At 37.2% G+C, this 24,276-nt stretch overlaps 1 protein-coding gene across 3 annotated transcripts in view; it reads left to right on the top strand.

The window, feature by feature from the left end:
• The window catches only part of ATP11B (ATPase phospholipid transporting 11B (putative)), a 61,052-nt gene that overhangs the window by 12,105 nt on the left and 24,671 nt on the right, over positions 1-24,276 (top strand). For all 3 annotated transcript variants that reach the window (XM_056499324.1, XM_056499322.1, XM_056499323.1), the window contains exons 2-20: positions 2,958-3,074; positions 3,881-3,970; positions 6,361-6,441; positions 10,606-10,713; positions 10,856-10,984; positions 11,109-11,212; positions 12,429-12,476; positions 15,129-15,193; positions 15,747-15,828; positions 16,644-16,794; positions 18,813-19,010; positions 19,286-19,444; positions 19,746-19,918; positions 20,298-20,366; positions 21,289-21,362; positions 21,449-21,552; positions 21,705-21,886; positions 22,594-22,797; positions 23,045-23,198. In XM_056499324.1, the coding sequence (XP_056355299.1) occupies positions 2,958-3,074; positions 3,881-3,970; positions 6,361-6,441; positions 10,606-10,713; positions 10,856-10,984; positions 11,109-11,212; positions 12,429-12,476; positions 15,129-15,193; positions 15,747-15,828; positions 16,644-16,794; positions 18,813-19,010; positions 19,286-19,444; positions 19,746-19,918; positions 20,298-20,366; positions 21,289-21,362; positions 21,449-21,552; positions 21,705-21,886; positions 22,594-22,797; positions 23,045-23,198 (2,292 nt within the window). The remainder of the gene's footprint in view (positions 1-2,957; positions 3,075-3,880; positions 3,971-6,360; positions 6,442-10,605; positions 10,714-10,855; positions 10,985-11,108; positions 11,213-12,428; positions 12,477-15,128; positions 15,194-15,746; positions 15,829-16,643; positions 16,795-18,812; positions 19,011-19,285; positions 19,445-19,745; positions 19,919-20,297; positions 20,367-21,288; positions 21,363-21,448; positions 21,553-21,704; positions 21,887-22,593; positions 22,798-23,044; positions 23,199-24,276) is intronic.

A 24,276-nucleotide genomic window follows, 5' to 3' on the forward strand; every position in this document is an offset into this window, starting at 1 on the left:
TCTTCATCATAAAATGTCATAAAACTTAGCAACCTTCAGGTGCTCAGATAGTGGCCTAAAAAGGGCACATAAAAAATTCAGTGATATCCTAGTCACTCAGTAATCTTTGATTTATCTTTTGATAGCGTTCAGCAAGTGGCATGCAGGTTAGCATTTATCACTGTCAGAAAGAAGACTGCAACTTGTTTTCTTTGCTCTTTGTGTTTTTTTCCTTGCTTTACATCTGTTTGATTTAGAGTGGAATTTTTTCAGACTGTAGAATCTGACTTTCCAAAGTGAGGATGTCTGGCATTTTGTGAGTGCCAGACGTTTTCTGAGATGTAGAAGAGAGCTGTGTATGGAGTCTTACTAATTAGGTGCTTTTTTCTTGCTTGCAAAACACTTTTATTTGTGGCATCTTCTGGATTGATTTAGAAATACTGTGTCACTAATGTCAGATATCCAAAATGCTTCTGCTAAACACACTCTTCTCTTTAAATTTTTTGCCAGCAGTTAACAGGTACTTTTTTTTTTTTTTTTCATCTTCCTTTCATGCTTGTATTTCTTTTCTTAAAGCTGTGAACAGTTCCTTGCATTTTGCTTTTTGGTATCCTGTGTATTTTTTTCCATCCTTCCCTCTATCTACTTTTTGCCTTCCTGCTCCACTCTTATCTTTAAACAAGTTTTCACCCTGGAGCATGTGACTAGCCCAGCCTTCCACTGCTTGTCATCTAAAGTTTATTCTCCTTCAAATCTCTTTGAAAAAACCCCTTTCCTTTCTATCTCTCTTCATTATTCTGGACCTCTTTCTGTCTCAAGGAGAATGTTTCTGTAGTAATGATGCCAAAAACAAACATTTGTATGTTTGAGAGGATTTTTAAATTATTCCTTTACTTTAAAATGACACCATCCTGAATGTGAACATACCTAATGACCTGTGTTAGAAATATTAATGTATTTTAAAAATTAATGTATGGTTATACCAACCATTTTTTATGTCAGTCATTGTGCTCACTGTTCGTCTTCTGTAGTTAACTGGTACAGAGGTATCTTCTAGAGTTCTGTGAAGTGTCTCTTTTTATTTGACATGGATAAAGCTCTGAGCCTCATTCACAAGTGGAGCAACACAACTGCAAATGCAGTTTTCTCACCTGCAGTAGTGGAATTGATAATGCCCTTTCTAGCAAAGGGCACCATCAGTTGTCCTTGCACTTGGCATCAAAGAACAAGGAGATTGTGTAAACTCTGCAAGTTGGTTCTAAGATTAGGAATGTGTGTGATGCTGATGCTGGAATTCACCACTTTGCAGACAGTCATTGATTCCCAATCAAACAGCAGTTTCAGATTTTATTTTACTAGTTTATTTCATGTCTAAAAGCTTTTTGCCTTTTTCTTTAGTAGTTTTCTTGGCCTGTTATCTGAATTATTACTGTTTGGTTGTCTTCTGCCATCACCTGCTTCTCCGGGCAGAACATTATTGCTAGGAAGGATTCTGGTGAGTCATGTAGCCCCAGGAAAGGCTCAATTAAAGATAGACTTGAATGACCTAGATATAAGCCCTTGTGTTACAGACATTGCAACCTTTCCTCATGATTTATTTTGGTGTTTAATTATTCCTTTCCACAACAAATGAATTTGTTTGGTTTCCAATACCCAGACATAAGTTTTCTTACCTGCAACTTAAGCCTACTCACTTCTGTTCTTTGGCCTTCAAAGAACCCATTTTCTCAATGGAACAGTCTTCTATGTATCAGGAGATTTACTAGGATATCCCAAGTTTCCTCTCCTCCAGGCTAGATGACTCTAATTTGTTTGCTCTTTGCTTTGTAGATTGTTCAGCCTTGCGTTATATGTCATGTTTTCAGGATCTCTTGGGGCTCATGTTGCACTCCTCTGGGTGCTGTCCAGTTGGTTCACAGTGCTTCAGCTGTGGCTCCCACTCCTCCTCCAGCCTCCTCTGCACTGAAGGCCTATTTCTCAGTGGGGTGATGTGGATGACTCATGTCTAGCCTGTGATCTATTATAGCCTTTGACATTTTTCTTCAAAATTCCTTTATGGGCTTTTATTCTCTTTTTTCTATGTGCTGTTTCTTTGTGCTGGAGCTTTGTGTTCTGTGCATCTGGTTGGTCAAGAATTTTCTCTTATTTGGTGTTCTTGCAGTCCCAGGGTGGTGTCATCTGCAGGTTTAACACTTGTGTTCCACTTCCTCTTGAAGAAGCAGATGATGAAAACACTGACCATTAGACCTGAAACATGGCTTTGATTCCTAGGGACTTCACTCAGATCATCTGTTTTGGCAGGAAATTATGGATAAGTATTTCTGAATATGCTGCTTTTTTTTTTTTTTCCCTATGAGTTTGCTTTCACTATTGCACCATTCATGTGTGAATTGGTGGTAATGGCAGGAAATCACATTTGAAATGAGACAAAAATCTTAGTTCTTAGAGATAAAACTTGTGTGGAAAATACTGCTGTCTGGTCAGATGCATTTTTGGCTTTTGGCTTTTCTCTGGCAAGAATCTTTTCAAAATCCAGTTACCACAGCATACTAGTATAGCTTGTATGTTTTGACCTTTTATTTTTCTCAATAATTTGTTTTATTAGAGTTATCGCGAGCATGGCTGTGAGGTTTTGTAAATTATTTATGTTTTCATCTGCATTTCTGTTTCTTCCTTTTGAAGATTTGCAGGGCTTCAAGTTTGCTTAATAGCAAGTGTTCTCTATCCTTGAGACAGGGCTTTTTTCTTTTGTTTTTTCAGAATGAGTATACAACCTCAGAATTGACATTTTGGGGGTTTTTCCCACAGTTTTTGAAAATCGTCTGGACACAGCAGACTTCAATTTTATACAGTAATATTCTTTACTGTTTGAAACCTGCTGCTTGACTTCTGAATGTGCTTTTCCACAGAATTTTACAAAACAGCAGTTAATATAATCTGCTTTCTTAATTATCTCTTTTTTTGATTTTATATTCTAGGGTTTTGACCCACCGCATCAAAGCGACACAAGAACTATTTATATAGCAAATCGTTTTCCCCAACATGGCCATTATGTTCCTCAGAAGTTTGCAGACAACAGAATCATATCATCCAAGGTAAGGAATCAATTTGTCATGGCAAAAGCACTTGATATGTTACTTAAGAAGTTGTGTGGCAGATGTGCATAATACAGATGTGTCTGTATTATGTCTAGTGGTGTTTATGCAGTGTTCAAAATGAAACAAACTCTCAACTGTTTTGAGGAAAAAGCTGGGTTGCTTCATGTGTAGTTTGTCTCATTGTCCCACCCTTCTTTCCTCAAACCTCAAGTACAGAGCAATTAAGCAAGTTGGTCAGGCTTTCTGATGAAAAGTAGTGTTTCAACCAGTGTTGCCCAAACTACTTAAAAGGCAGACTGAAGCTGGTTATGAGGATTTTTAAAACAGCCAGATTGAAAGCCAGTACTCTGCATAAAATAAATCAGCAGTGGACTGCAGTTGCGGATTCCCTCCCGGTGTGTCCTTGGATTGAAATCAATAGAGCTGATGGTGGGGATGTGCCTCATCACTGTAGTGTTGGAGGGAATGTTACAGCTGCAGAAATTAATTTCCTTCCTCCTACCCAGGACACAAGCAGCCAAATGACTCCAGCTGCCCCTGTCCTGGTTGGAGGAAAACATTTTAGACTTGGCCTGTAGAAGAAATGCAGTTGCTACCCCTGCTTCCCTGCTAGCTATACTTAAAATGAACAAAAATTGGATGCAGCAGTTCTGTGTGGGGAAAGAGCAAGGTCTGGGGGAGGGGACCTGGGGAATGAGAACATTTAGGTTAGGAGAGTTCAGTGGGAGCAGAACTGAATTTCACTGAAAAAAATGTGCATTGTGTTGTAATTATTCATCTCTCTCTCCTTTTTTTCCCTTCAGTATACAGTGTGGAATTTTGTTCCAAAAAACTTATTTGAGCAGTTCAGAAGAGTAGCCAACTTTTATTTTCTCATTATATTTTTGGTTCAGGTAAGTTAAATAATACTCAGGAAATTGCATTTTTTGTTGCAAATTCTGCCACTGATTTTTTGTTCTATGAATTTAACTTCTCTACTTATATATTCTGTCTAATTAAAAAAAAAACCAAAACATTTCTAGTTTCTCTAGGAAAAGAACATAACTTTAAAAATAATTATGTCCAAATTTAAATATTATCCTTAGGTTTCATCTTCATGAATGCTAATGTATTTAAGTGTGTATTTAAGTAATAAACCAACATTTAATGTGCATCTGAAAAAGATGGCACTTCATTTGACAAAGAATGGGGATAGTGAAGAGTTCATAAAATTGTCTGTGCTTGTGTAAGTTTTCAGTATCAGGGCCAGGTCTGCAGCTTTTAATCCATTGCCTCCTGTGTCCCTTGATCTTTCACATTTAGAAAGAAGGACATTTCTGGGCTGAAAATTCCTGTGCTAGACTGAAATCATTCAGTTCTAGCTTGGCCTAACAAAATGTGTTGTCCATCACATCTTCCTAGTTAAGAATATTATGTCATTCCTGTTGCAATGTTTCATGCTGTTTAACATATTTGTAGCATGAGGAAGACAGGGAGATGCTGAAGATGGAACATAAATGTTATTAAAGTTATCACAGACAGCTTGGCTTTTATTTCTTTTCAATGCAGATTTATCTCTTCTGTTCAATGTTGTGTCACAGTTCTTTCAAATTGTTGCCTTTCAGTAGTATCTAAATGTGACATCCATGAACAAATAAGGATCTAAGGGCAGAAATTCTGTTCTGAGTCTAATCCTATTCTCTCAGTTTGTGTCAAGTGGATGCCCTTACGTGTATAGGAAGTGTCTTATCTGTGTGTCTGTGTTCTTTGAAACAGAACAGCAGAAATGTTGAAGTAATTTTTGTTCATTTGTTTGAATGGAATTCTGTTTTTATTCAAATCCCTTTTGGAAGTTCATTAATATCTAACTTTTTTTCTTTTTATGAGGCAAATCTGCCTTTTAAATCTGACCACCATGGCACCTTCCCTGTCCTATGAATCTTGTGTGGCCAAGATGCAGTGTCTGTCACTACCACCTTTTCCACTGGGGATGGCAGAGCTGGGGCAGGGTCTCGTTGTGTGATTTCAACTTGCAGCACAGTCCAGTCCACTTTGTTCACCACACTTGTGCATGCCCAAAACAAGGTGACAGACTGCATTTTGGTGACATGAGGTGTGTCAAGGATCTGTGTCCAGCTGCATGGCAGGCAGAAGGCCATGGTGTCCTGGTGAAACATGACAATTCCACCAGCAAAAAACCTGCTTAATTTTCATGTATGAGCCTCTCTTGATAAAGAGTGAGCGAGTAAAGATGGCAGAAATGCCATGAAAATCAGATGCTTTTGGTAAGGTTTTTCTTGGTCAAAATGCTGCCAAGCTGAAATTGTAGTGCTACAGTTAAAGAACAGACAGTATTACAGGCTAGGTCTCTTTTTTGTTGTGTTCTATAAATTGTCTGTTTCAGTGAAAAAAAAACAACCAAAAACCTCATGTGTGCATTGTAAAGTGGCATGATCTGTTTTCTCTGTGAAGTTCTTCCCCAGTAATAGAGTAAACTTCATGTATGACTTTTTTTTTCTTTAATGATTCCCAAAGCAATGCCATAAGTCTCAGGTAAAGTGGATCAAATCAGTATCTGTGATTTTGAATAGTTCTTGTGTATTTTTCCTTTACAGCACTTGACCATGTTGATTTTTTCCTGCAGCAGAGGAGAACCACTAACATCCCCCCCACATACAGAACCTTAGTGTGTCCACTGCACTTTTGGCATGTCAGCAATAATAGCACAAATTGTAAAAACTGCATGTTAACTTGGGGCAACCAGAAAGGTGCAGTCTAAAAAAAGTGTTCTGTAATATTGAAACCATGGGAAATTACTGTTCTTAACTTTATTTTCACTTCTAAAGTGGATGATGTTATACTCTACATTGCTGGTAAGCAGTAGATCATATAGAGCGTTGAAACAGCTCAATGAAGTGTAGATTTCCTTCCTGTGTAATATGCTTTTGAATTAACTTTTGTGGATGAAATTATATCTTCATTTTAGTAAGGACCCTTAAAATTGTCACATGCTTTACAAATGTGACTAAGGCTTCTCTATACCCTAAAATATTTGCTTGCATCCTTATTGATGTATTATTTAGTTGTCAGAAACCAAGTTCTGCTTGAGAAATTCTGCAGGAAATGCACTAAAAATACTCACAGGTTATAATAAAGAGTTTGGAAAATAGTTGTCATCTTGCTTCATTTGTTTTTTTTTTTTTTTTTTTTTTTTTTTTTTTTTTTTTTTTTTTTTTATTTTTTGTTGAAAGTGAAATTGTAAAAATAAAATTTGGACTAATTTTTGTATTTTCTTTTCTTTTAGCTCATGATAGATACCCCTACCAGTCCTATTACCAGTGGATTGCCATTATTCTTTGTCATAACTGTGACAGCCATAAAACAGGTAAAGGGGAAAAATCTTGCAGCATGAAGTCCTACTGAAGTGAAGTTACTTAACAGAGTCTGACCAGGATAGTGCTTAGATACAAAAATACATAAAAATGATGTAATTTTTAGAAACTTTTTTTGATTTACTGTTTCTAGTTAGATGCTTGAGCTTCAGCATTTGGTTGATTGTCAAGCACTCAGTGACTCACTGCAGTACCCTAAAATGGACAGTGGATGACTGTCAGGCAGCATTTTTGTCTAAACATTACATGTCACTTGTTATCAGACCTTTTCTGAAAGCTCCTCACTTATTCCTTTGGCACACCTCGCAGCCTGTTAGAACAAGTCCTCCCACATCACACCCTGAGAGAGGAGCTTGGGCGGATGAAGCAGTGGTGCAGTCTGTGTTTGTCAGTAGTTAAAAGGCAAATTTTGCCCCAAGGGGTATGTTTTATGGTGTAAAATGTGTATTAGCTGTGATCCTGTACCAGGTAAAAGCTCTGGTTTAGAAAGCTCCTGATCTTAGTTGCATATAACAGTTTGGAGTGTTTCATAGCACTTGAAATAAGGCAAGTCTTCTGAGTTTAATAGGAATTTTGTTCAAGCACCATATTACATCCTACTGAGACCTAGAGCCTCTGGAATCAGAATGTAAAAAGAAAAGAATGCCTTTAAAGCAAGAGGAGAAAGAAGCAAGCTCATAAATAAAGAAGTGATGTGGATAAAAATTACAATCTCTTCTTCAGGGAGGTAATTTTCAGGAACTGTCCTCTTCAAGGGGTTTGACAGTGCTGTCGGGAATACATGCAGCCTTGCAACTGAAAAATAAGCAGGAGACTGTTTCAGAGCTGTAACCAGAATTTCAATTTGCCTTCTGTGCCGGAAAGACCCAAAGCCACCCAGAAATAGGGCAAAAGTAAAAATAGTTCTAGCTTTCAAGAAGATAGAAAGGTGTTTGGGACAAAGTAGTTCTTAATGCTGGACTAACATTTGTACTAATATTTCATCTAGTTGCTGTGCAATTTGGATATGTAGAATGCCCTAATCCTGTTTAATTGCAGTTGTTACCATCACCCTCCAAAAAATCACATGTTCAAAAGCCATAAGCATAAGTAGGCAATGGATAATAAAACTGTGTGAACTAAAAGAGATTATGAAACAGAGTTATAAATATTACATCACTTTTTCCAGAAAGAAACTGGACTTGTGCAAGTCTAAAATAGTCCAAAATAACTTTTACACCACCTTGCTTACAGATGTACAATCTTACTTTGGGAAATTTAACTCTCTTATCATCAATTTCAAAGAACAGAGATTCTGTCATTCCTTCTGGAAGCTTCAAATCATTCATGACTTGCCAGGCATCTAGAGATTTTCTGGCTGTCTCAATATGTCTGCAAGGACTATTGGAACCACCTAAACTGATCTAATGGACTCTCATGTTTCTCCTACTTGCTGCAAAGGAGGCAAGCAATATTCACAGGTTGTTATCTTGAAGGGACAATGAATTTTGCTATTTCCAACAGGGTGCCCTCAGACAAGGGAGAAAGATAAATCTGTTGGAGTGCAGAGGAAAAAATCCCCAGTATTGCCTCAAAATCAGTTCCCATTTTCTCTAAACCAAAAGTGTAATTGGAAGCAGATTTTAAGGAAAGAACCCCTTTTTGAAAGCTGTGGGGCACTAGTTCTATATAAAGTTATGTCAGGATAAATGTTAAAACTATAATTTAGTATTCTGTCAAAACATGAAAGGGTAAAATAGAAGCATTAATCATTGGAAGATTTGAGAAGCTTGGCAGTGGATAGAACAAGTCTCTTGCCTTCCAGAAGACTGGTGAATGTGGCACCTCTTGCAAATCTCAGAACTCAGCCTTATTTCAGTCTCAGCCAAGGAGACAGAACTTTTTCTACTTGGAAGTGTAATTTCACCTAGGTCAGAAGAAGGGCATACAAAACTGCAAAGTGATGCAGCTCATGCTGTGTCATTTTGTCTGTCTTGTTAGCCAGAGCACCTTCCTCCTTATGCCTCTGAAGATCTGTATGCAGTCCTCCAAGGAGTTCAAAGTTAGCAAATAAATAAAAACAGAACAAAAAGTTTTAAAAAAATACCCAAACCCAAATACAACAAAATAAAGATATTTCCCAAGGAACTTTAGGAAACAGTGCATTTTAATAAGTTCATAGGTATTTAGCTGATGGAACACAGATGTTTATTTGACTGCCAAGTAAATTATAAACAACTGCTTTTGCTGGTTTTGATTAACTATAGACCTAAACTGAGAATGAAAAACCTGGTAATAAAAAAAATGCAGATATTTTCTCAATTACATTATTGCAGTTATTTAAGCAGGATTTAAGAATAAAATTTAATTGAGGAATTTTGATCTTTATTTTCTTGCAAGTAGGCAACATTCCCTGTATTCCTCTTGCATCTTTCTTTGGACTGTATTTTTCCAATGTTTTCAAGTGAGGATAAGGACCTCTCAAAAATGCTGCAGTAGGTAAATTTGGGGGGAATGTGAACTGACCACACTAAGTTGGCTCTTAAGAATTCCCTGGTGTGAGGTGTCACCCTCGTGTTGGAGGCAGGAGGTGTCAGATGGAGAAAGCGCTGAAATCTGTACTTTCTAAAGAAGGTCAGTTTCAGTTCTTTGCCAAATGCCCACATTGCTCAGCTGTTCAGGTTTGAGAGAAATGCCCCAAGGTTACTGAATGTTAGTTAAATCCTTGTTTTCTTCTGTCAGTCACCTTTAACAAGGAGCTGTAGGTACTGGCTCTTGCTTTTTCATACTGCTTAGGAAAGATTCTTAAAAGAGTCATATTTAGGGACTTTAGGATTCTGATGTCCCAGTATTTCTCTGTATGGCTGCTGTTACTGCACACTTCTTAATTATTGTTTTTGAAACATTTGGCATATAAAGTTCTTATCTTTTCCCCATTCCTCCTCTCTTTCATCTTTCTTTTCAAAGACAGGTAGTGTGGTTGTGCTGTCCTTATGCTTTTGTGCTAGTAACAGTAGAGATGGGTGAAGATAGAACTACAAAACTACTTTTAACATGCAAATTTCATCATATAACTTTTCCTACAAACTCCAGTCAACCACAGGACACTCTAAACTGCATCTGTATTAGTACTTCTTGTACTATGACATTGATACAATGTTTGTAGGATGAATTGGAATTACACCTGCTGTTCCACACAGCTGCCTTCTTCTGTCTGCAGACTTCCAAGGAAACATTTTTTATCTCTTTCACAGTTCTTATACCTACAGAAAAGCATTTTAGGAAGTCTCTATTATTGCAGATTAGTTGCAGGAGTCTTGCCAGGTTGTGAGAGACAGTTGAACTTCCTGCATGGTTGATACATTTCCTGTGCTTGCTAGTGGGGCTTTCCAAACAGTACCCAGACTTGGGGATCAGAGATAATTATCCTACTATGGTCTAATGCTATTAGATTAAATAAGCAGTGGATTCATACTTTAGGAAAATAGGAAGGGAGTAGTATACTTAGATTCACAATCTTGAGTGTTTGCACATATGTGTGCATGGGATAAAGAGTGCCTAAGTATCAGGAAAAGGAAAGCTGTTTAGTTTGTCAGTTTAAAGCTCAATTGCTGCAGACTGTTCCATTAGGACTCAGAAAGAGTGAAAATCTTCTCAGTCGTCTTCTCTTGCTGGGCAGAGCTGATGTGTCAACAGCATGTCATACAGAATTAAATCTTAAGATTTCATGAATGCGTTATGGCAGTAACTATAAGAAGTGCTATATGGTAGGACTTGAGAAAGTAATTTCTAAAAAAAAAGGAATCCACAAAGGAGCCTGAGGACTGACTGTCTCCAGTTTTGTGGTGTAATAATCCATATAGATCAAAGATTTATTGAGTGCTTGGTCATCTGATCTGCAGAAAATGTCATTGCCTGTTTGTTTTAAGAGAACATGGGGCTTTTAAGTTTCTTCACCACTTCTGCTACTTTATTTGCCTTTACATGTTTGTATAAAGTGACAAAATTAAGAGGTTCACAGGTTCTTGGGTAACAGCTGGAGCAGAAACTCAAGAGAAGTTAGTAACTGTATTCAGACAATGCAGGAAGTAGTTGGAACACATTTGTTTAGTAGATTAAATTTAATCTATATTTTAGTTTTCTTGCTTAATAAGTAGATTTCTATGTGTTTTCCACAGGGCTATGAGGACTGGTTACGACATAAAGCAGACAATGAAGTCAACGGTGCTCCCGTTTATGTTGTTCGAAGTGGTGGCCTTGTGAAAACCAGATCTAAAAACATCCGGGTAAAGGACAGATTGAACATTGTGTATTACACAGCTAAAACTCTTGTTTTGTTGCTAATCATTGTAGTTTGGTGACAATGCTGAAATGAATTCTGCTCTTTAAACCTCTTTGTATCTTTCTGGCCTGTGTTCACTTTGTTAGGTGGGGGACATTGTCAGAGTAGCCAAAGATGAGACTTTCCCTGTTGATCTGGTGCTGCTGTCGTCTGACCGAGTGGACGGTTCATGCCATGTTACCACTGCAAGTTTGGATGGAGAGACCAATCTTAAGGTCTGGGTTACTTCTGTGAAATAGAATGTAGTTAATTTGTGATGCCATTTTTCATTCAGCATGTTGAAATACCTGCCCTGCTGCCTGGTAGTCCTGCAGTAACCCGATGGGCACTGTTTTACAGACACACGTTGCAGTCCCAGAAACAGCAGTGCTGCAGTCTGTTGCCAATCTGGACAAACTGGTAGCTGTTATAGAATGTCAGCAGCCAGAAGCAGATCTATACAGGTATCACTTTATTAGTAAATATTTTGAAATTAAATCAAAATGAGATGTTTAATACTCAGAATGTTACAGGTCTTTCTAGGATTAAAATAGTTTCAGCCATCTGCTTGAATTTTAGGTTTTAATAATCAGGTTGTGTTTATACATATGTACTTACTGAATGTTGAAAAGGACAAGTGAAATTTGAGTAATGTGTAGTAACCCAGACATTATAATATTTATGTTTTTTGTTTTAATTATATACATTTAAGTTCTAATCAGTTAACTTGTTTCTAGATTTTAAAGAATTAAATGGCCTACAGTCTCATCAGGTTGAAGAAAGTTCTATAATGTTCTGCCAGGAGGTTTCAATATTGTATAGGATATGATGAAGTGGGATTGAATCAAGTCTAATTCTAAGCATATGTGTTGCTCATATTTATTTTGCATATGCTGCAGAGAAGATTTGAACTCCATTCTTCAGCAGCAAAACCTTAGATTAAAAACAGAGATATCTAAGTGTGCTTTAACATCAGCAGGCAAGGTCGTAGACTCTGTAAAGCAGTATCATGGTAGCAAAAGTTATGTTCCCATCCAAGTTTCTTCTGAATTGTATAATGGAAAATGGTAGCTATGAAGTAATAGTTTTTAAAATCCAAGTATATTATCACAGCTGTTCTTAAGTAAGCTTGGAGATCTTTGAGAAATATTAAGTTTTTTAAAACTAAGATACTCAGTTGGAACAGATGTTCAAATATTTGATATTTAGCAAATTAAGGTACAATCACTATCGAAGTTTGTGTCCCTTTTTGTGACTGGAGTCATGCTAAGTATGTGCATGTCAGATTTTTAAATATGTAGTGGATTGTCTTTATTAAATGAAAAGTTACTATTTCTGGTGGATAGTGTGCAAACTTATATTTGTTGAGGAATTATTTCGTACTGAATCATCAAGAAGTCACAATCTGTTTTAAATTAATAGAAATAGGATCTTTTGTGGTAATTAATCAGAGTTAATAAGCTTTCTCAAATGCCTATTCTGTTGAGGGATAAATGTTTCTGTTGCTAAATGTCTCTTGTAAAATTATTGCCAGTTTTGCCATATTGGTTTAGTTTGATTGTTAATAAAAGTTGATTTATTTTTTGCTTGTGAACCATTAATGACTTTTTTGTAGATAGAAGGGTTTTACATTTTTGAATCTTTATGTAGATACTTCTAAGACATATCCTTCTTTCATAGATTTGTTGGAAGAATAACTGTAAGTCAACAAGCTGAAGAAATAGTACGGTGAGTAAAATTGTATAAGATGATTATTTAGAACATGTGGAGGTGGTTGAATATGTGAAAAAGGTATTTTTTCTAAAAGTATCAACTACAGCTGCATACCTCAGATGGAGATGATTAAAAATAAGTGAAAGAAGTTCACTTCTACCCAGTTTTACAGATTTAATACAAGAGTTCTGAAAAGCTTGGCTGTTGCAAAGTGGGTAATTTTTTTGGTGCTGGTAATCAGGTGATAACTTTGTTGTTATTTATTAATTAAAGCTTTTATTGATCTGAAACAGTTTCCACTGACATATTCTCTATACTACAACAGATCCCCTTTCATCAGAGGCACTGAGAAGGATTTTCTGCAGTTGAAATCCCTAGAAATTCCTAATACAACAAAGCCTCTGGTGCAGATTTGTAATTTTTAGTATCTATTTCAAACTGCAGCTGGACTGGGCAGATATGTGCTTACATCTGTCACAGGCAACCTTTCCTTGTGCAGTCACAGCAAGTAACAAACACATGTGCATATAAAAAAATAAAGATGTGAAGCCATTTACAGACTTCCATTTCTCCTTCCTGGAAAGATTTCTAATTGCTATGGGTTAGTCCCAGCTACTGGCAAGGCATCCAAACAGCTATTCATTCAGTTCCCCCCACCACAAGAGGATAGGAGTGAGAAGGATCATGGTTTGAAATAAAGATGTAGAAATCACTCACAAGAAATTGCCAAATTTTCAGAAATATTTAGCATTATTTTATCTTGAGAGTTGTTGATTGTCCAGCTTTCAAAAAAACTTGGTCACCTCTTCTGAAAAGGTGAAGTGCTGTGTGTAAATTTGTCACAGAAACAGGTAAATCTGTTATGGTTCTTTCATTTCTCTGATGTCCAAAATGTTGTCTTTTACACTTTTTTTTTGTGAAATTTATACTTGAATAATAAACCAGTACTGTTTTCCTTGTAATGCCTGCCTTCAGTCCGAGGAACTGAATGTCTCTCAGTCTGAGGCTGGCAAACATCTGTCAGCTTTGGATGGGAGTGACATGGAGTTCAGAGTGAATTGAGGAGTTGTCAGTGGTTTTGCAAGAAATATGGAACTGTAGCAGCCAGGTTACTTGGCCCTAAGTTCAGTGGCTTAGCCACCCTCACCAAAAAGCCCCACCCATGGCACCCCCAAAAACCCACTCAGCTGTTTTCTAAAGTCATTTTTACTACTTCATTGAGAGCTTTTCAGAACTCATTACTGCCAGTCATGACAGGTGCAACATTTGGATAATCTGTCAAAATAATTCAGTTGACAGTGTAAAACAGAGCTGTTAAAAGGGATGTGAAAAAAATAATTGCAAGTTCTGACTACTTAATGGAGCTGTATCATCTATCTAAGATAAATTTGTCTGGTCTGTGTTGCACTGATTCAGATTTGGTATTTTGGATTTGTCAGGATGGTTGTACATAATTGAATCCAGAAATATAAATTGTGTTTCTTATATGAAAATTCTAAATGCTCAAGCATTTAATCGCTTTTAGTTCAAAATTTCAGTTCAAGTCTGAGTCTAGCCTAGTGTATTAACATATGTATGCTTAATTTAAAGAATCCATCAGAATCTGTGTGTATAATTGGTACACATGGTATTTGTAGTGGTAACTTTTACATTTGCAGAAACATTTAAGTTAAATTTTTGACTGTGGGAGGTGGGTTGTGGGTTTAGCTTTGGTTGTTTTGAGTAACTTCATGTTATATTTTCAAAGGGAGTTCAAGTTTAAGAGCTTTGTTTATATAATAGTGATCATGGCCTGCATGTGGCACAGCTAAAGGAAAAGTAGGGTAAACCCAAGGGCTTGCATGCCAAAGCACTTAGCATCTGAACTTTTAATTATTTTGTTTCTACCCAGTATGTCAATCTGGCCACTGCAGTTGTTAAATTTCTGCTTTCATTAGAAGTAGTGGGAAAAATACCTTTTTTTAAATTTGAAACCAGCCCTGCTGGCAGTTTCTAAAGATGATACAGCTGCTGCAGTAGAACATATGGTTCTAACCTTATATTAACCTTGTTTCTAACTAGACCCTTATTTTCACAGCGCTGCTTGCGGTGAACTTAGCCAAAGAAATGAATGTATTATTGTATTGCGATAGATGTGAGGAAAAGGCATCTATTTTACATCCTGAAATTTATCTCCTGTGTTAGGAAACAAAGCTGCCACTGCTGTGGCGGTGTCCATCTAATTGTTTGTTTCTTTGGTATGAATAGATTTTGAACTTTCTAGAAAATTCAGTATGACAGAGGAGTAGAGGACTGGCAAATTAGCCAAACCTAAACCAGCACTTTGAGTGCACTGTGAGCTTGAATGGTTTCTTGCCTGCTTCCTTCCCAAGTACCTTTTTGGTCTCTCTGAACCAGCCATTTGGAATATTTAGCTCAGTCAGTAGTTATGGGATATGGAACAGTGGTGGGGGAGTATGGCAGTGACCAAAGGAGATGTGAAAGGAAACAGAGCTCTGTGGGGACATGTGGGAGGTGTAGTGGAAGGGGTAAGATCACTGATTGAGTTGCTGCATTGGGAATTTATATGGGATATAGGACAGCTTTGCATAGGAAACTGGATTTCAGTATCCTCCAGAATACAGAACAGCTGATGTTTTACATGCTGATATGTCTATTTCTTTTTAGACCTCTTGGGCCTGAAAGTCTCTTACTTCGTGGAGCAAGATTAAAAAACACTAAAGAAATATTTGGTTTGTAGACATCTAAATATTTAATGAGTATTCTCTTCTTAAAGCATGTTGATGAACTGGGTTTTAATTCTACATGCACTGAAGAAATTGTAATAATCTTGCTGACTATTACCTGAGGGGATATGATTATAGATGAAAGTAATGATATTATGCTGAAGACCCTCTAAGGATACAAAGTTCCAGCTCTGCTCTGTGAAAATATTTGAAGTGGTTTGATAAAGGAATAACTTAACTTCAATAGATAAATGACTGTTCTTACTGTTACCTATTGTTCAAGGCTTTCTCCTGAGATTTACCATGCTGATTTCCATAAAATACATATTGAAGAGAAGTACAGTCATAATAATGAATGGTATTAAAGTAGGTGTTAAAATTACTTCAGTAGTAGTCTTTTACTATAGAAGAGTCTTGCAAATAGTACAAAATACTGTCTTGTAGTAAACACAGAAGTAGTACCACGTTTTGCTTTTATCCTATATCTCTAAAATGAAAAATTCTGCAAACTGTATTTCTGCAGAAAAAGAAGTCTGACTCTTCCCCCCTTCCTTCCCAGGTGTTGCTGTGTATACAGGTATGGAGACAAAGATGGCATTAAATTACAAGAGTAAATCTCAGAAACGGTCAGCAGTAGAAAAGTATGTTTATTTTCTAATATCTCTCTTATTTGTAGAGCTTTAACTTAGTTTTTCCTGTGTAACCTTAAAACCCCAGTGGTCTCATCATTGAGTTATAGGCAAAAGGAAGAGAGTGTTAATTGCCCTGCCTTCAGTAGGAAGCTATAAGATAAAATCCATTTATTGGTATTTCATTCTTTAGTTGTGTACAAAGTGGGAATATCCAAGCTTGCTCTGGTTGCAGAATAAGTGTTAATATAATAGATACTTATATTGAATCTCATTATTTATTTTAAAAGAAAAAGGAGTTTTGGTATGTTGCCTTTTTTCCAGTTACTAAAAACCTGAGAGAGCCCCCGGCATTCTTGTGCAAATATCTAGCTACATACAAACAACTGTATGAAGAACTAGGTGTGACTATTCTGCTGTGACCTGGGTTAAATGCTCAGCTGCACATGGCAGTGCTCTTCTAACTGGGGAAAGGTGCAGCCCTGGGTTTCTGCTGTGCTTGTTTGTACTTCCTGCACATCCTTGCAGGCTCCTTGGGGAGAAAGAGGACCAGTGTGGGACTGCATTTGTGGCACAAGTCAGCTGTTGGGGTGCTCTTGCACCTTAATCTAGTCTTCATATTGCTATAGATAGACTTTATCTTAGTGAGATGTAGAATCTCTTTCCATTCTATTGCCTGCTTTTCACATGAAAGCTTTATATCTGTATCAAGCACAGGATACACTTTTTTTAAAAAGTCCTACAAGTTTTTGATCAATTCATGTAACCACACAGATGAAGTAAAATAAACTGGTTTCTTGCTTTATTTTTTTTTTGCCTCTTTATAGGTCCATGAATTCCTTTTTGATTATTTATCTAATAATCCTCCTCTTTGAAGCCATTCTGAGCACTATTTTAAAGTATGCATGGCAAGCTGAAGAGAAATGGGATGAGCCTTGGTATAATGAAAAAACAGAGCATGAAAGGAACAGCAGTAAGGTAACATAGTTCTGCCCAGTTGCATATCTGAGGAACACTCAACCAATACACACTCAATGTCATATATATTATGTCTCTATTCTGAGTGTAACTACCACATGGTCTACTTGCAAGTCTCTGTGCTACTCTGTGCTATTGTCTCAGTGGTTTTTGAGTTAGTCCCATGTAGCCTCTCCACTGTGTAGAAATATTTCTATCTCTTTTACTGGTTGGACTTTTTTTTTCTTTATGAAAAGACCAGACTTTTGGAAAACTTTTGAAAAAGCTTTGTTAGGACATATTTTTGATGGTTTATGTTCTAATTATTGTTCTTTAGGATGTCTTTTGTCATTCCATAAAGGAAAAGAGTAGGAGGATGGCTGTTCTTGTGTATGTTCTTTTGCAGAGATTTCACAGTTCAGGAATTTAGTACGTTCTGTGATGTTGAGATGGTTTGGGAGATTTCATAAGGGTATAATTTTGCTCAAGCTCCTGCTTGCCTGCTCAGTTCATTTTAGAGATTGAAGGGATACTTTAAAGTGTCCCTGAAATCTGTGGTTCTGAGAAATATCTCTTTTTTCAATTAGTCTGTATTTTTCTGTGTTCTCTTTAATTTTTTATTTCTGTATGAGTCTACCTTTGTCTAAAGAAGTTCAAGAGCTTAATTTGAAATAATTCTATGCAGGTTAGTCTAGCCTGTGGAGCCTTTCAGTTCGGAATAGAGCAGGGATAAGTATTTCCTCAATCTTTCCATTCCTTTGCCATCAGGAATGTAGAGAGCCATGTGTTTTTCTGCAGTGTCATTCTCCTTCTGTCATGTCTTTGTTTTTCTGTGTCCCATGTTGACTTCCACAATCTGCTTTGCATTTCTCAGCATGCTGATATCCTTACTCAGAGTGCTTTCCCTTGTCCTTCTCCTCCTGTGTGTGCAGATTGTTATTTCATTGCCATTGCTTGAAGAAACTCTCTAACTTAAGTACTTGTCACTACTTCTCTTAGATTAATTGGTGCTCTCACTTTCTATCTGTGTTTTCTGGTTTAGTTTGGAAGATCTCTTTAGGAACTAGCTGAGTTTTTGTCAGCCACTTTAATTATTTAGTAAATACTTACAGCAATGCTCCCTAAAGAGGAATAATAGACATTATTTAGCTTTGCAAATTGTTGACTGCTTTTATGCTTCCTTTATGTAAAATGTTTTCCTGCACCAATATCTGGTGGAGTTGAAAGAGGTGGCCTGGTTTTTGTCATGTCTAATCTCCCTTCCTCAGTACTCAAGTGTTGTAGGAGTTTTTCCAAAGTTCAGTTCAGATACTGAGTTTGTTGGTAGATGAAAAAGAGACCGTTGCATTTCAAGGTTTGTTAAAATTATCATACCTGGTAAAAAGAGGTTTCTCTCCTGTGGGATGGGTGTTTGCCTGGAATATGTGTGTGGAACACAATGATTTGAAGAGGCATAGAAGAAATCCACAGGGTCCCTTTCTTTTCAGGTAGTCTGGATCCCCCAAATCACTGGGGAATGCCAGCAGACAAGAACCCTCTTGACACTTTGCTGTTCTGAAACAACAGAGTGCTTGCAGATTCCTCTGACAACATGGAAAATCACTTGTTTGCCTGCACAATTTAGGGTTTCTTAGAAAAGCTTACATGAATGATGCTGTTTGATGGAATGGGGAACACATTAGTTTTCTCAGACCAAACTCTTTCAGAGCTGGAAAAAAGAATCATCATGACAGTTACTATTTATTAGCGGGCCTCCTGACAGATTCAGTAGAGAGACAAAAAATTAATGAACTTTTGAATGGAAACCTCCAGTCACATCTGAAGGCAGACTTTTTGCCCCAGTGTGAAGGCACGTTGCTGGGGCAACCTGCAGATGCCTGTGTTGTCACTGGAGTGTTGTCTCTCTCGTGTGAACATGGGACTTGGGCTTCTCTGGCTCTCCCAGTTTGTCATTTTCATGCATATTGAAGTATAATTAAGTCACCATGTTTCACCTGATCATTGTGGTAATCTTCACGTTTTCTTTTTTTCCCTTGTAGATCCTGAGGTTTATTTCAGATTTTCTTGCTTTTCTCGTACTTTACAATTTTATCATACCCATTTCACTCTATGTGACTGTTGAGATGCAGAAATTTCTTGGATCTTTTTTTATTGGCTGGGATCTTGACCTCTATCATGAAGAAACAAACCAGAGAGCACAAGTAAATACTTCAGACCTCAATGAGGAATTGGGACAGGTAAAAAATATGTTGTCTGTGTGCTTTTTAAAATTTATTTTCTACTTAGGTTTTAATATTAAAATTAAAAGTTACTGCAGGCTTTTTACTACTTGTGATATGATTTCTGATTAATTTTAAAATAAGGTATAAAGCTGTGATGGCAGAAGTTAAGGTTTTTACATGATTAAAAAAAATGCGTGTAATAGAAAGTGTGAGTGGAGATTATTGTAATGGTTTTTTTTTTTATGATACGTGTAATGCCAAGTTTGTTTTTTTGTTTTATTTTACAAAAGGTAGAATATGTGTTTACAGACAAAACTGGTACTTTAACTGAAAATGAGATGCAGTTTCGAGAGTGCTCCATTAATGGCATAAAGTACCAAGAGGTCAATGGTAAACTAACTCCAGAGGGATTTTCTGAAGATTCCCCAGATGGAAATAGGCGTGGTTTGGTAAGGCTTTTTTGTTTTCCCACCATTAGTTATCCTAGATGGAAAGTGTTTTATTTCAGAGAAATATTCTTTCACCATTAGCATAAAAAAATCGCAAAAAACCCAACCCAAACGTAAATCAGAATTTCAGAATAGTTTGAAGCTTTCAAGTGTCACTAAACAAATAATATTTATTAAACATGTTGGGATGTGACTATTTAACATGAAATGCTTGGCAGATTTGTAAGTAAAAACACTTTAAGTGTGTTCAAAACTGGGTTGATATGTAAATGTCACAAATCAAATCTTTTCTTTCTTCTAGGTGAAAGAGGAAGAGCTCTTCTTGAAAGCAGTTTGTCTGTGTCATACAGTGCAGATCAATGCAGATCAGACAGATGGTGCTGATGGTCCCTGGCATGCCAATGGAATCACATCCCCTCTGGAATATTATGCTTCCTCACCAGATGAGAAGGCTTTAGTGGAAGCTGCGAGCCGGTGAGCAGCACTGCCAGGACTGTCTGGCACAGGAGTTGCCTGCAAGGGCAGCCTTAGAAATGGCTCAGGACATTGGTGAAGCCCAGGGCCTGGCACTGTCAGCTTGCTGGGAAAACGCTCAAATGCGAAAAACACAGCCCCTAGATGCAGTATAAAGTGAGGATTTAAAATATTTATGAAAATACTTGAGTAATTACAGTGGTCAGAGTATGATGTGAATAAAATACTGCAGAAATGGGTGTTCTTAATTTTCCCTAGAAGTAGAGTACAGTAATGGGGTGTAAGAGTTTCTCCTTTTCTTCCTTGTCATCTTCCCTTCCCTCCTTTAACAGGAAAGTGTTTAAAGTGGTGATTAAATGTATATTTTCTTTACTTGTAGGGTTGGAGTAGTGTTTACTGGAATTAGTGGAGACAGTATGGAAGTAAAAAGTCTTGGAAAACCAGAGAGGTATTTGTTTTTTTTCCTTGATTGTTTAGAAGGACAGTAGTGAAGATTAATGTAATATTCTCCTCTTAATCCTCTGTGTTCATAAGCAAACCTTGCCTTTCCACAGCGTGCTCTGTTTAATGCTTTTCCCTTGATGTCTTCAAGACAGCTTGCATCTTATTCCTTACCAATTGTAGCTGAGATGCAAGAATTTTGTGTGAGTTACTCTGTGTAGGTGTGTGTTGTAACAGTTTGTATCTTTGCCCATTCCTCAAAGGTTGAGACTGTAGCAGAGTTGGAAACTGAATTGCTTATTCAAGCTCTAGAAGTTCCCAGAATCAGTCTCATCTGTGCATAATCTAATTAGATATTTTAAACTTTCCCAAAATGAGTACAAATTATTAATAACTGTATATCTGTAGTATGCCATAACTCCTTTTACTCATTTGATTTGTGTCAGCTAGTTGGCAGTACTTAGAATTTAAACATCTAAAATTAATTTTCTTAGCTAGTGGTAACATAGCAAATACTAATCCACTTACAAGGGCACACACTTTTTTGACAGTCTAGATTTTTTACAGGATTGTCCGAAACAAAATGTAATTTTCAAAGTTATACTTGAAGTAGTGACAGAAGGATGAGGAAGTAGATAGGAGCTGCTTGTAATCTCCAAATGTCAAGTTAGTATTCAGAAAGTTATTCCTGAAGAATAGAAGAACCTTGTATTCTTACAGAATGGAATTAAGCATATATACACTGATAAAAAGCAATGAACAGTGATTGTTGTTCAGCATTGGTAGCATTGCTTTCAGAGTTTCTATACAAAAATGACACTTTGAGGAAAGGTCTGTGGTGTAAGAGTCTATTTATAAGTAATTGCCTTTGGAAACTTATTTCTAAAAATGTTTTCTTCCCATTCCCTCTTTTAAAACCCAAAATACAGGTATAAATTGCTTCATGTTTTGGAGTTTGATCCAAATCGCAGGCGAATGAGTGTCATTGTGGAGAGTCCCTCAGGTAGGTGATCAAAAATTGCACAAGCAGCACTTGAGAACTTCTTAAAAGGGCATTTTTTTAAATTTCAGTTTCATTTGACTTTCTAGGGGAGAAGCTTTTATTCACAAAGGGAGCAGAATCTTCCATTCTGCCTCGTAGTAAGAGTGGAGAAATAGATAAAACAAGGATACACGTGGATGAATTTGCTTTGGTGAGTGTATATGCTTGCCCAACTCCCAACCTCAGCTGATCAGAAGAAAATTCGTGCAGCATAAATTGTGACTTGAAGTGAAAAAATTGCTGGTGACACCTTGTTAGATCAGAATCTTGTCTGCTCTGAATGTAGTCTTTTTTTTCTCGCAGAAAGGCCTAAGAACTTTGTGTGTGGCCTACAGAAGATTCACGCCTGAGGAGTACCAGGAAATCAGCAAACGCCTTCATGAGGCCAGGACTGCCTTACAGCAGCGGGAAGAGAGATTGGCAGATGTGTTCAACTTCATAGAAAGGGATCTGGAATTACTGGGGGCTACAGGAGTAGAAGACAAGTATGCCATGGAGTTACTGCTGTCTGCACTCAAACTCAGCGAGTTTAGGATTTGCACTTGAAATATGAAGTGTGAAAAGCTCTCCCTCTATGACCAAAAGTTCTGTGCTATTCTTGTGTAGTATATTTACCTTTGGATTGAGGCACATTCAAAAGAAAACTTGTACCAGCTGATTCTGTCTTAATAACTATGATGTGTTTCATCAGGAGAGGTTTCATGTATGTGAAATGGAATAGTTGCAGCAAATACTTAGTGTAACAGAAAATTCCTTGGGAAAGCTTCTACACACTGCTCCTTTGCAAAGCATTCTGCTTCTGTTTGTGCTCTGTAGGTCACAGATGTGTTGTGAGCATATGGGGCATGAGAAGCTTTTCATGCACCACAATAGCCAGGAATTACTGTGGACTGTTTTAAAGCTTCTCAAATGCAGTGATGGTGCCTAGTTTAAATCAAGATATGCTTAAAAAATTTTTTGATCCCTTGAAAGGATTGAAGTTTAGTGTTTGTTTCATCAAGGCCTTTGTTTTGTTGCTGGTAACAGAATATCATCTGCCTGTCTTCCAGTTCTCTGAAAATACATGTAACATTGGAAAGGCAGAACTAACACAGCATGGCAGTGGGGTTACAGTGGTAACATGGAGTTACACTAGGAGCTCTTTTGTTTGTAAAGTGTTCAATTGGTTATTTAAGATTTTTCTTGTTCCTAGACTGCAGGAAAAAGTCCAAGAAACTATAGAAGCCCTCAGGCTGGCTGGTATCAAAGTGTGGGTGCTCACCGGAGACAAGCACGAAACAGCTGTTAGTGTCAGTTTATCCTGTGGACACTTTCACAGAACCATGAACATCCTTGAGCTTGTGCAGCACAAGTCAGACAGTACCTGTGCAGAACAGCTGAGGCAGCTAGCCAAGAGGTAAAATACCTGAGATATCACTATGTCTGTGATAGTGGGTTGCTTTCATTTTTAAATATTATGGCATGTACCAAACAAAGAAGTTGTCTTTCAAAAAACTTCGTTAATATCATAACAGACTGGAAGAAGTAGTCTGTCTGACAGATTAACTCCTTTGCCTATTGTCTGGCCAACAAGCCAGTTTATAGCAAAATTGGAATTTTACCATTAACACTGGTACAAAGTCAACAATTTTGTCCCCAAATAGAATAAAGGAAGACCATGTTATCCAGCATGGACTGGTGGTGGATGGGACCAGCCTCTCTCTTGCACTCAGGGAACATGAAAAACTGTTCATGGAAGTTTGCAAAAACTGTTCTGCAGTGTTGTGCTGTCGTATGGCACCCCTTCAGAAAGCAAAGGTAAGTGAGAATATAGTCAGGATTGCCTTTGAAGTAATTTTATCATGCTTTGAGGTGGCAAGGATTTCTGAAAATGCTTTGTTTTTTTGTCTGACCCTTTTTGTGACATCTGAATCATTGTTAAATTCAGATCTAGAGTAGTTTGCTCAGAAGTTTCTATGTGTGTGTTTGTAAATTTGCAAGTGGATGGCAAAATCAAAATACTGCCACCAAGCGCATCTTTATCCTGCCTCCTGAGTAAGGAGTAAGGCAGCAGCTCTCCCAGTCTCCTGCATGCTTTTGCCTTAGCTGCTCCATCACTACTGCAAACAAAAAAAGCTAAATTGAAAATTCATGAACCTGTAAGGAGAAACTGTGCTTCTGTAAATACTTTAAAAATACCCAAGTTTGAGGAAGAAGTAAAAGGGAAGGGAAGCCAAGGCCTAGTCTCCAGGGAAGCCTTAATACTCTTTTCTAATACCATTTTTCCTTCACTTGTAATGATTTTTACCCAAATACATAATAAGACAATAAGAGTCAAATTCAGATTTTGTGATTTTTTATTTTTTTTTTTTACTCCAGAAAGCTAAGCTCTGAAGGACTGTAATATTCTTTCCTTTTGAAATTTTTTCTTCATGAAAAGACGTCTCTTTACCTTAAAGTACTAGGAAACCCTTCTGTGAGGTATTAGATGTTCAAGAGGCAGGCTGCTTTACTGCAACAGGAGTGACCTGTTTGAAAGTCACCCTTCCAGAGTTCTCATCAGTCTTTAGAATCACTTCAGTATAGAATTGTTCACCTGGGGTTTTTTTCACCTATATTTAAGTTTCAGTAAAATGTTGGAAGGAAATTGTAGCTACACTGAGTAAACCAATATGTTGGACATGTCCACTCTGTACATTCTTTTAGCTGAAATTTTCGCCATCCTCTCTCTTTGAAGTGCAGTTATTTGTCAATGTCATGTCCTTGTTCTTATTTTGTCATTTAACTTGATCTGTAATGTTTTGTACTGCTTTCCTTAATTCCTCTCCTCACCAGCAGATAATGGAGATTATTTCCTGTGTTGAGTTATGAAGTACAGTAAAATGTAATTTTGATT

Source organism: Oenanthe melanoleuca, chromosome 9 (assembly GCF_029582105.1).
Source record: "Oenanthe melanoleuca isolate GR-GAL-2019-014 chromosome 9, OMel1.0, whole genome shotgun sequence".
Classification (NCBI taxonomy): domain Eukaryota; kingdom Metazoa; phylum Chordata; class Aves; order Passeriformes; family Muscicapidae; genus Oenanthe; species Oenanthe melanoleuca.